At 47.6% G+C, this 12,907-nt stretch overlaps 1 protein-coding gene across 1 annotated transcript in view; it reads left to right on the top strand.

The window, feature by feature from the left end:
- The window catches only part of LOC119170470 (uncharacterized), a 110,503-nt gene that overhangs the window by 9,414 nt on the left and 88,182 nt on the right, over positions 1-12,907 (top strand). Inside the window, exon 4 of the mRNA XM_037421645.2 lies at positions 350-2,507. Within this exon, the coding sequence (XP_037277542.2) occupies positions 350-2,507 (2,158 nt within the window). The remainder of the gene's footprint in view (positions 1-349; positions 2,508-12,907) is intronic.

A 12,907-nucleotide genomic window follows, 5' to 3' on the forward strand; every position in this document is an offset into this window, starting at 1 on the left:
TCAGGACATTGGAGCTATGCCACAAATACTGACAGCTTCACTGCACCATCTGCCGTGTAAAAATAACGATTACTAATAATGTTTTCTTCACTCAGGTTCTCACTGAATGGTACTGTTTCACTGTTCACAAAATGGCTGTGGCACAGCCAGGGATGTGCATCAGGGGTCATATGAATGTGCTTGGCCAGGTAGTTAATGGGTCAAGTACCAGTAAATTAAATGGCCAGCCATCTTGGAGTGAAGAGTTTGGTGTTATATAACGTGGGCATCACTGCATTTTTGTGCTTAACTTCGTAAAGAAAGCTTGTCGTACCACAGCTCTCTTATCCTGAGAAATTGTTTTTTTCAGAGATGCCATGGCTACTACGGGGACGGCCAGTTTCAAAAAGATGACAGTGGCACCGATGAGTACTGTTCCTGGTGCGCCGAAGGCGGAAACCTGCTTGTGTGCGACAAGTGCACCCGCGCTTTTTGCAAGAACTGCATTCGCCGCAACCTCTCGCGACGAGAGGTGACCCGGGTCAGTTCTCTGAGTGAGTGGCACTGCTACGTATGCGATCCTGCACCGCTCGTGCCAATGGTCAACTTTGCCGATATGATTGGTGGCTACAGTCGCCAAGTGGCCAACAGCACGTCGGCGGGCACTTCCGACGCTGGTGCATCGATGAAGCTCAGCGAGGCGGAGGTGTATAGACTAGCCTTGGAAAAAGCCATGGAGCTTCAGCAGTTGCTCGCCACTATGGGGACCCCTGGCGGAGCGGAGGAGCTTTTGCCAAGCATGAGCAAGCTGCTCAGGGACCATGCCCGCAGCTTTTCCCGCATTGCCCATAATGCAGAAGAATGCCAGAAGCGCAAAATGAAATCCCAGAAGAAAAGAGCGGGACAGAAGAGAGCCAGTGAGGAATGTCAGGAGTCTTCTGCGTCGGTGGACTCCCAGCCCAGTAATGCCACAAAACAAGCCAAGAACAGAAAGCTGCTTGTGCTGGATGAAGTAAGTGGTCACTTTAGCAGCTCCGACCAAGAGGACCTGAGTGCCAAGCGGGACAAACATATCAAAGGAGACAATGAATTGGATGCAAAGTCTGATGCCCCTTGTGCAATAGTCAACAATGCATCAGAAATGGCTGGTGATCCATTGACTAATGTAGCTGCTGATAGCCCACCACATGAGCAGCACACAAATGCCACTAAACTGGACTCTGAGTCTAATGCTCACTGTGCTAAGGTTACCTCCGATACGGCAAAGTTAAGTACACTGCAGGCTGACAAAGCACACAGTTCAAATGCTGAGGCTACGAAGGATGATGTAAATGGTTGTGATGAGCCTGTTTTGCTGAAATCTGACGGGCAAGTCGCAGGTGAAAAAGCGATTGACCTGGAAGAGTGCACCAGTCTTGACGGTGTGAAAAAGCTGCATTCACTATCAAATGCAGCAAAAGATGTGATTCTTGTTGATGACTTTGAAGATGACGCTGGCTGTTTTGTAAAAGAGGTGTCTGATAACGGAGAGGAGACCTTGGCGCAAAAGCCAGAAAATATCAAGAAACAAGATGCAGCATCTCCTCCCATTGACGTTCCACCAGTTCTAAGCCTGGGTGATGAATTTTCACCGGTTGTTCTAAATGGCGAAAGTGAGAATGATTCTGAAAGCCTCACCGACCTGTTCATTGAGCAAAAGACTGATGCGGATAAATCACAAGTGATACCTGAAACACCTCCTATGGAAGAAGAGTTGAAAGCAGCAGATCAACAGGCAGAACGAGGCCCTGGAGAACTCCGGGCAGACATTAGGCGCCGTGAATCTGTTAGCACTGTTGATATGAGTTCAAGTGACGAAGATGGTGATAACGTTGGTAAAGTAGCAAGAAGATTGAAGAAGAGTGCAAGGAAGGCAAGCCGTGGCGATGCCGCCTCTGTGGACGCAGACAGCCGAGCAACTGAGAGCTTTCCAAGTTCCGGGGAGGGCGAAAACAAGCAGTCAACACCGCAGGAATCAGTTCGACGCAAAAAGCGCACTTCACTGAGTGAAGACGTGAAAGCCCGCCGTGCCTTGATACGAAGCCTGCATTACACTAGCAAGTCATCGAGCGAAGACGAACTTGACGATCCTTTGACGAGCATGCTCCGTACTCCGAAACAAAGGTCTCCAAGAAAGAGGCGGCGCAAGTCCAGCAGTTCGGGTGTGCAGCTGAGCGAATCTGCGAGCAAGTGCCTTGAAAAGGCTTCCGAGAAATATGGTGACCCGAAGCTGGCGATGGCTGTCTCTGTTGAGATACAGCGACTCGACATTGACCCCTCGATAATTGCTGCGGCAAAGATGGAAATTGAAGACAGCATGGATGAGGAAGAAAAAGAAATCGCTAGACTCCTTGCTCCAATAAGGATGCCTCGAAAGGCCCCAAAAAAGGAGGCATCTGACGCTGAAATGGAAGGAGCACCTGAAAGTGAAGCGGGGAAGGTTGAAAATAAAACAAAGAAGCTGAGAGGTCCCAAAAGCAAAAGGAAAGGTAAGTGCTGTTAGCATTGACTTTTGTTGAAGCAGTTGAAATAGAGAAGCTTGTTGTGTTTTTATACTGCTTTTCTGGGTTGCAGATAACGAAATTGTCGATATCCTTACCCCCGTATTCTAGAACGTCCCTTCACTGAACGCTTCACCTTCACTTGAGAAAGCCGATTGGAGTGCCATCTCTAGGCACGGCAAGTCACTGCATATCAGCAATAATCTTCTGCGATTCTCGATTAGCGCAGCGTCATTTTGAGCCGAGCTGTGGTGCAGCGCTCAACCCTGTCAAGTGAAGGGTGAAAGTCGAGTCGAGGAGCGTTTCTGAATACGGGGGTTAGAGTGAGGTCCTTTTGTGAGGTCCTTTATACGATAACTTTATTTGCCTCAGAAATGGACAAGAATAGATTCTGTGCTTCTTTTAGGAAGCCAGCTTGATTGGAAAGCTTTTTTAAAGGGCCTTGCAAAGCCTTTCAATATGGCCAGGAAAACAATACCGATCGGTAATCAAGGCTTCAGAGAATATGCTAGCGCAGCATTAGAGTGCAGCAAAGGACCTGGAATACACAATTAATTCTCAGCGTCAGCTAAAGAATCGCTCCCTCTTCTCTCAAGAAATAAAGAAAAAAAAATCAAGAAAGTTTATTTCCAACAGCAGTTGTTCGGGGTCGCCCCAGGCGAAAAGTGGCGAAAATGCAGCCTGAATGGGCCTGGCGGTCCGAACACAAGGCGGTGTTGACATACATTTTTGTCTACATAACAAACAAATTAAGAAGACAGAAATACTGGTAAAAATGAAGCATACACTTTAAACATGTGAAATCAGAAATGGAATTGTGCTATAAAAAAATAATGATGTTGAATAGTGTATTAAAGCACGGCATATGCCATAAATGATGTCGTGTACCCAAATTCATGACCATGGCTCATTTGAGCATCGTGGGCAGTGTAGTTACTGCGCCCATGTGTACACTTGTGATCACATTGAAGGTAAGCGTGTGTTAAAGAAAAAAAAAAAGGTGCTTAAGGGGAGATGCTACTCGAAGACACTTTCTTTTTAATATTCACCCTAGAGCAATGAAACTTGAGCTGTTTATGGAACTTTTTATGCTGATTTCAAATATATAATCAGTTTTCTTGCAAGTTACACACATTTAGCTTTGTTACATGACAAAGTGAAAACCTTAACCCTTTTGCCCCCCTTTTTTCATCCCTAAACTTCTGTAATTTTTTACCATTCATAGCTCATAATATCTCAAAGTGTAGAGTGCAAATAACTAATTAGAAAGCACATACAAAATATGTAATACACATGAAAAATAATAGAGGTAAAAAGTCCATATTTCCGCTGCCCTAGTAAAGTTATACATACAATTTTTTTATTATACAATAAAATATTGAAATTTAAACTAGATAATTGCATTTGTCATACTTTGGAAAAAAAATTTGGGCAAAATTTTATGCAGATCCGAGCATTATAAGTGCCCGAAAAAGGAGGGGCACATAGGAAAAAATGGCAAAATTTCTGTCTTGAGAAAAACGAGTTTTAAAGTTAAAATTGAGTTTTTAGTTATGAAAGATATCATTAAATCAAATGAAATTTGCACACCAAAAAGAACAATTCTTCTTGTAGTGGCCACTGCGACTAAAGTACGCCAGCACCATGAGTTTGTCCCTCTCAGCTTTTTCGAGCCGACTCCTCACAGACAGGGCCATGAAACGCTTGCCAAACTTCCGCTCCATCTGGTAGAGCCTTGTGGCAACTGCAAGCTAGGAAGAAGTTCGACAGGACTGCGAAATCCAAACTAAGTCCAGTGTCATGCCATTTTGCAGCCATGTTTGTGCCACATACTGTCGTACATAATGACAATGCCATCTCTAAGTTCTCTCACTGCGAGCTCTTTCGACCTCGCAAGATTGGCGCTGACGTCATTCATTGTCGCATCACAAACTTTGCGGCCGATGGGTGTGAATAACTTTTGACGCATTGGCTTTTGCAAGCCAACCAATTAACTGCCGCAAATTGGACCAGCTGCTCGTAGCCTATTCCTACAGAGCACGCTGCACAACGGCTTTCATTTGCGAGTAATGCCTTTTTTCATTCATAACGGAGATAATTACACGAGAGAAGTATTGTTCAGCTGCGCTGCTCGACAAGACATGGACCCCGCAAATAGGTTTCACAGCACATACAGGCGCGCAGCGGCCAATGGCGGCCCCCGATTCGTACATGTGATAAGCCAGTTGCGGCGCTCGAAAAACGCGAAGAATGCTTCTTTTTATTATTTCTTGCACTGCGTCAGCGAGAGAAACTGTTGTTATTTGAAGAATGAGGCTCGACTCTTCGACTCATGCGTTCAACAATGGCGAGCGGCGGTGCATTATCGGCAGCAAGGTGTTCGACGACTGCACACTTTGGACCTTTCAACAGGCACCTTGTGCTCTTTAGATGGAATTTTATGGCATTTCCAGTTAAGTCTCGACCTGTGTTATTTTTTTCATAACAGTAGAGGTACTAATCTTATAAAAACAGGTGAAAATAAAAAAATCGGTAATTTTGAAAAAAAAAACTCGTGTTTTTCAACCCGCATCTCCCCTTAAGGTTGTGACGTGTGCATATTGCAACTATTTTTGCCCTCTGCCACCCCTCGTTGCTTAGCTGCCAGCGCGTTTGCTGGGACGAGAGAAGAGAGGAAACAGTTAGTGTGCTACAAATCTCTGTAACCCCGTTCGTACTTGGCAGATTCTAAGATGATGATTTGATTGATATGTGGGGTTTAACGTCCCAAAACCACTACATGATTATGAGAGACGCCGTAGTGAAGGGCTCCAGAAATTTCGACCACCTGGGGTTCTTTAACATGCACTCAAATCTGAGCCCATGGGCTACAACATTTCAGCCTCCATCAGAAATGAAGCTGCCGCAGCCGGGATTCGATCCCGCGACCTGCGGGTCAGCAGCCCCAGTACCTTAGCCACTAAACACCACAGCGGGGCAGATTTTAAGATAACTTGTGGTGATCGGTTCGCAAAGCCATAAACTTTTTTTGTGAAGTCATTCGATGGTTGCTCGGAAAAGTGTAGCAGGGCCCCTTTAAAATTGCAATTTGATGTATTTATAATCCAAATTAAGTTTCTGGAAAAATATGATATGTCAAAATAGTACTTATTTTTTTGAGCTCAATATTTTAAATTACAAATGTCTTTAAAACTTGAAGCATTATTTTCCTGGCTTTTATTTTTGTGAACTGAACATGCCTTATGGAAGTTTTGAGGATCGTTTGGTTAGCATAGTTAAACAAAGTTGGTACCATTCTTTCCTGCAGCATTTGAGCTACAAGCTAAAGCTTCTTTTTTTCCTCTGAGCCTTGATGGAATTGTAATTGTATAATAAATACCAGCTAATTACATAGGTTTTGCCGCTCAATTTAATCCAAGTGCCAGCCAAATTAATCTAGGCGCCAGTCAATTTCATCCAGGCGCCACTCAAATTAATCCATGTGCCATTCATTTTAAACCAAGTGGCACTGAAAAAAATCCAACCGCCAGCCGATTTGATCCAGACGCCAGCGAATTTAATCCTCATGGCAACGTGACTTAAAGCGACCCATAATTTTCGGGAACTCGTGGAGTGAATAGTTTCGGAGTGAATTTAGGAGGAAATATTATCAAGATGTGTAGAATAAACAATGAATGAGCCACTTGTGACACAATGTGACTCGCGTGACTTCACCACGCCTATCACCCGCGTGCGCACTACTCACACCTTTGACATGCATATCAAATGAAACGCCATCCACCCAGTAATAACTTGCTACCTACTGTCCAGAGGTTGGACGCTAGGAGTCGCAGAGTGCGGACGCACGGTGTGTAGGCTCCGCAGTTTTCAAATGATTTTTGTTAAAAAATTGCAAAACTTGGCTAAAGTCTCTACGCCAATCGACGGAGGAAGTTCAGCCGAACACCTGGATACCAACTATTGCAAGGTGGGCCCGCTTTTTCGGCACTGACACCGATAATTCTGAGTCGCCACGAAGATCAAACATTGCGTCTGCCGCCGCAGCGGCGGGGAGAGCTAGGTCCAACGCGTCGACGAGGACGCCTGGGGCGACCCCGGAACGCCTCGACGGCGCGTCTAGCACCACGATGGAGGTTGTAAGCGTGGAAGGAGAAGATATGCAACCGGAGGACTTTACCAACGACGCCGGATGGTGCGAAGTCCGCAGAAGAAACATCACGAAAACATCTGGAGGGATTTCAGGCCCGAAGAGAACCATGCTAAGAGACGCTGCTGCACCGACGGGCGCGCCTGGGGACAGCAAGTGGAAAGGTGAACGAACCATACGACAAATTGCTAATGCAAGCAGACTTCCTCGTCTACCGGCAGAAGACTACAAAGTGATCGTGCGACCACGAGGAGGACTCAGCGTTTCGGAGCACAGGCAGGCACGCATATACTGCTGCCTGAGAAACGCCGCTGGCGTCGGTCGCGAAGCAGCAGAAGAAGACAGTATATGCATAAACTACAAGCAGAATATCGTGGTCGTCAGCACGCCGTCCGAAGAGCGAGCCAGGCGGTACGGAGCCATCACGAAGATCCGAGTGGGAGAGCAAGAACACGAAGCCAGCGCCTACAGAGCAGCGCCGGAAAACACATCTAAGGGACTCATAAGAGGGATATCCCAAGAGGAAAGTTCCGAAGATATTATAGACAACCTAGTGACAGCAAGAAACCCAAGCATATTACACGCGAAGAGGATGGGCAACACAGACAATGTAATCATGCTCTTCGACGGACTTCACGTGCCGAGATACGTGAAATACGGAGCGCTCATCGTCCGGTGCTCGCTATACAGAAAACACATTGACATTTGCTACGAATGTGGGAGGCTGGGACACAGGGCGGACGTTTGCCCCAACCCAGACGAAAAAATATGCAGAGGATGCGGCGTGGCCAACCCGCCGCAAGAACACCAGTGTGAAGCAAGATGTCAGCTATGCGGGCAAGCTCACTTTACGGGAGACAGACGCTGCAAGGCAAAGTACAAGATACCGTATTTGGTCCGGCGAAGACGCTGGGAGTGACGAAGAAGAGAAGAAGCGGAGGCCGAAACACCATACGGCATCAACGACTACAACAAACGAGCTGGCAAAGCAACGAGCGAGAACACCCAGGGATCAGAAGGCCATCGCACAGAAGGCTCACCCCCGGGACCATACGAGGGGGACAGTCGGAAACAGCCCGGTCGCAGACCAAGGTCGAGGACCCGGTCCAGAACCCGTTCGAGAACCCGATCGAGAACCCGATCGAGATCCAGGACAACGTCAAAATTGCAATCCAGCCGAGGAGCGGTAGAAACTCAGGCACAGGTGAGCTTTGCAGACGCGGTCTCTGGCACTGCTGTTACACCTACACGCGCGGGGTCCGCCTTAGAACAGGAAATAACACAGATCAGACAGTTGTTAGAGCAAATAAAGCGAGAAAACGCGACGCTAAGGGAAGAGGTAAAAATGCTTAAAGTAGAAAACGCTAAGCTTAAGAACCCAAAACACTCAGAGATGACCCATACCACGCCAACACCCATAAGGGCGTCGACACCTCTTCGAGCTCCGGCGACGCCCGTTCCCGCGTCGATGAGTGGAGAAACGCCACCGCATAAACGAAGGGCAAAGGAAAACGCCGATGAGCAAAGCGACTCTACACTCGGAGAAGTAAAAGGCATGTTTCAGGAAATGTTCGTAGGTTTACAGCAGCAATTCATGCAGATGCGCGCGGACCTACAACAGCAGATAACGCAGATGCGAGATGAAATGTCTCAGAGGTTCGACACCCTCGAGGGTAGGGTAGGGCAGCTGGAAAACGTCTCGAAAGACGCCCGACCCGCAGGAGCGAGGCCGGTCAAGAGCAAGCCGTACAGCAGACCACCTGCGGCTGAGAACAGCTGCATAGAAAACTCGAGTAGCCAACATGGCGCCGCCTAATGAATACACGATTTGGCAGTGGAATTGTCGTGGGTTTCGTCGTAAGCGGGGTAACCTGCAGCAATTCGTAAAAACCAAGCAAGCACCAGATGTAATCGCCCTCCAGGAAACTGGGGGGACCGCAAAATTATCAGGATACAAATCATATAGCACTTTAGCTGAAAAAGCAACAGTAACCACACTGATACATCGTAATATAACGGCTGTAGAACACGATACTGGCGTACGCAACATAGACCACGTCCTACTAGAAATTCTCCCGTCTCGAAAAAAGGAGGGAAGCTTGTTTGTGCTGAACGTGTACAGTCCACCACGACAAAAGGTAAAGTTTGGCTCGCTTTTCCGCAAAGTGCTAAACGTAGCGGGCAGACAAGCACTGATCGTCGTGGGCGACTTTAACGCACCACACGCCGCCTGGGGTTACACCATCGAAAACGTTAAAGGCCGCAACCTGTGGAACGACGCGCAGCACGAGGAGCTCACGCTAATAACTAACCCACAAGACCCTACCAGAATGGGGAGCAGCGTCAGTAGAGACACCACGCCGGACCTTACATTCATAAGGAATATATCCAACCCTCATTGGACCAACACTAACGTAAATCTAGGCAGCGATCACTACATTGTATGCACAATTTTACAAGCAGGTCCGCGTAAAAAGAAAGGTAGAAAAATAATGTTAACCGAGTGGGACACCTTTCGTAAGATAAGAGAGGACGATGCTACAGAGACCATCGAAGATATACAGAAGTGGACAGACACACTCCAGCGTAGCGTGCAGAAAGCCACCAAACATGTTCCCGAAGAGGCAGGAATGGAAGAAATGGACAGCAAGCTCTTACACATGTGGGAGGCAAAACGCAGCCTGCAAGAGCGCTGGAAAGGTCAAAAGCACAACCGGCGTCTAAGAAAGAGAATCGTCGCGCTCGACAGAGACATAGAAGACTACGCAAATAGGCTGTCCCAGCAGCAGTGGGCAGGCATGTGCACTTTAATGAACAGGCAGTTCGGAATGTCCAAAACTTGGAACATTCTCCGAGGCCTCCTTGATCCAGAAGGCACGAAAACAACACAAAGACAAAACCTACAACGGATACTACACAGCTACGCAGGTACAGAAGCAGAGCTCTTACGCGAGCTACGCCAGGCATACGTAGGAGATGCCACAAAGGCGCGACTCCCAGAGTACGAAGGGAAGGATAACGTCGACCTCGACGCCTCCATAACAGAGGCAGAGATTCGATACGAACTCGGACGACTCAATCCCAAGTCCGCCCCGGGTCCCGACGGTATAACAAATAAAACACTTCGCAACTTAGATGACGAATCCGTCACTGCTCTCACAAAGTACATAAACGAATGCTGGGAGAAGGGCGCCATACCCCAGCAATGGAAAACCGCCAAAATCATATTAATACCCAAGCCGGGCAAAAAGCCGCTCATCGGAAATCTCAGGCCCATTTCATTGACGTCCTGCATTGGAAAGCTCATGGAAAAAGTAATTTTAACGCGTCTCGTCAGATACATGGACGACAACGAGCTATACCCACACACCATGATCGGCTTTCGACCAAGACTCTCGACGCAAGACATCATGTTGCAGCTAAAGAATCAAATCATAGACGCCGAAACGCACACCCTGGATACAAAAGCCATTCTGGGCCTTGACCTGCAGAAGGCATTTGATAACGTCACCCACGAGGCCATATTGCGCAACTTGCAAAACCTACACGTAGGTCGGAGAGTGTACGATTACATAACAGATTTTCTCACCAACCGTAAAGCTACAATCATGGCCGGGGAAGCGGAATAATTCGTTCTAGGCAACAAGGGAACACCACAAGGTTCGGTGCTTTCCCCTTTCCTATTCAACGTGGCGATGCTTGGTTTACCCTCAGAGCTGGAACGCGTCGAAGGGCTTCAGCACAGTATCTATGCGGATGACATCACCCTATGGGTGACGGGCGGGAGCGACGGTCACATAGAAGAGATTTTACAACAAGCAGTAAATACGGTAGAGCGATACGTGGAGAACAATGGCCTAAAATGCTCTCCTCAAAAATCGGAGTTATTACTCTACAGACCTACAAGCAGAGGTCGCAAGCGCATTCACGAACGACACAACATCACAATCTTAGCAGGAGGTTACCCAATACCTCAGGTACAACACATAAGAGTTCTGGGACTCCGAATATCCGAGAACGGACATAACGGGGAAGCAATAAAGTTCCTGGATAACAACACCCAACAAACCATTCGAATGATTCGAAGAATCGCCAACAAAAACTACGGCGTGAAAGAACACAACTTAGTGCAGCTCATCCAAGCCTTCGTCGTCAGCCGCATAGTGTATGTGACCCCATACCTCAAGTTGCAAGTGGCGGAAAAACAAAAGATAGAATGCATAATTAAAAAAGCATATAAGCAAGCCCTCGGATTACCGATCACCACGTCTAACGAAAAGTTCGAAGCGTTAGGAATGCATAACACGCTAGACGAACTTATTGAGGCTCATATGATAGCGCAATATGAACGACTCGCGCAAAGCAACACGGGAAGACACATCCTGCACAAACTTGCAATAACGTACGCTGGCCAAAGCGGCAATAAATACGATATCCCAAAAGAAACCAGAGAGCGCATCATAATACCTCCGTTACCCAGAAACATGCACCCCGAACATCACCGGGAGCGGAGGAATGCAAGAGCGAGAGCACTGCACAAGAAGTTTCAACATGACGCGGACGTGGTATATGTAGATGCAGCCGAATATACAGACGGTCGACACATGGCAATAGTCGCTTCAAATCAAGCGGGCCACCTGCTTGCTAGCGGCACCATTAAAACAGGAAATTCGGAAATCGCTGAAGAAACGGCCATAGCGCTGACGCTTGCGTCCACAAGGGCCAGCGTCGTAATCAGTGATTCTAAAACCGCGATTCATAACTTCGCTAACGGAAGGGTCTCGAAAGAGGCGTTAAGAATCTTAAATAACTTTCGCGGAGAGCGCGACGTTTATGTTATATGGACGCCCGCCCACTCCTCCCTCCCGGGCAATGAAACCGCACACACCCTAGCTCGAGAGTTAGCGAGCCGAGCAGGGGCAGGAATGACGCGGAGCCCGCGTGCGGAGAGAGACCGCATGTTCAGTTACAACGAAATTACCAAGCACTACAGATTAGGGAGGCAGCATTACCCGCCACCACACTCCTCATTAAATAAGCAGCAGGCGACAGCGTGGCGCCTATTACAAACAAACACGTTCCCAAACCCAATCGCTTATAATCATTGTTACCCGGACCTCTACTCAGAAAGATGTAAACACTGCAATCAGCGGGCGGACCTCAAACACATTATCTGGGCTTGCCCCAACATCGTGAAGGGGCCAAACACATACATGAATACGGAGCAGTGGGAGACCGCGCTGCTAAGCTCAAGCATCGAGGACCAACTACAGGTCATCAGGCAAGCCGAAGATGCCGCTAGGGCCCAAGGACTCCTAGCTGCCATCTAAGGGAGGGGAGTCAACTCCTCTAACACTTGCCGTTTCAATAAAAGTTGTTTCTCTCTCTCTACCTACTGTCCAGGCCAATGATCTGATCACTAGTGGCTCAGGTGACATCATCACACTGAACATGCACGCAAGCCCTCTCCAACATGCCTTCATGCATATCAAACGAAATGTCTTTACGAAAGTAATAACTTGAACGACGTCACGTGGCCTAGTGACCTGATCACTATTGACTCGCGTGACGTTTTCACGCCTTGCACCCACGCAAGCACTGTATAACCTACCTTCATGCATATCAAACGAAATGTCATTGAGAGAGTAATAACTTGAAATCTGTCGCTAGACTTAGTGACATGATCACTAGTGACTCACGTGACGGCATCACGCCTAACACCCACGCAAGCACTCTCTAACCTGCCTTCATGCATATCAAACAAAATGTCTTTGAGAGGGTAATAACTTGAACGACGTCACTCAGCCTAGTGACTTGATCACTAGTGACTCACGTGACGTCATCACGCCTAACACCCCCGCAAGCACTGTATGACCTACCTTCTTGCATATCAAACGAAATGTCGTTAAAAAAGTAATAACTTGAACGACGTCACTTGGCCCAGTGACCTGATGACTAGTGACTCGCATGTTGTCATCATGCCTATCACACACGCAAGCACTCTCTACCTGCCTTCATGCATATCAAGCAAAACGTTTTTGAGAGAGTAATAAATTGAACCCTATCACTCGGTCTAGTGATGTGATCTCTGATGACTCGCGGGATGTCATCACGCTTATCAGACACGCACGCGCTGTCCTAACCTGTCCTCATGCATATCAAAGGAAACGTTTTTAGAGGGTAATAACTTGAACGCTGTCACTCGGCCTAGTGACGTGTACAGTAGTCACTCACGTGACGT

The sequence above is a fragment of the Rhipicephalus microplus genome, chromosome 2 (assembly GCF_043290135.1).
Source record: "Rhipicephalus microplus isolate Deutch F79 chromosome 2, USDA_Rmic, whole genome shotgun sequence".
In the NCBI taxonomy this organism is placed as follows: Eukaryota; Metazoa; Arthropoda; class Arachnida; order Ixodida; family Ixodidae; genus Rhipicephalus; species Rhipicephalus microplus.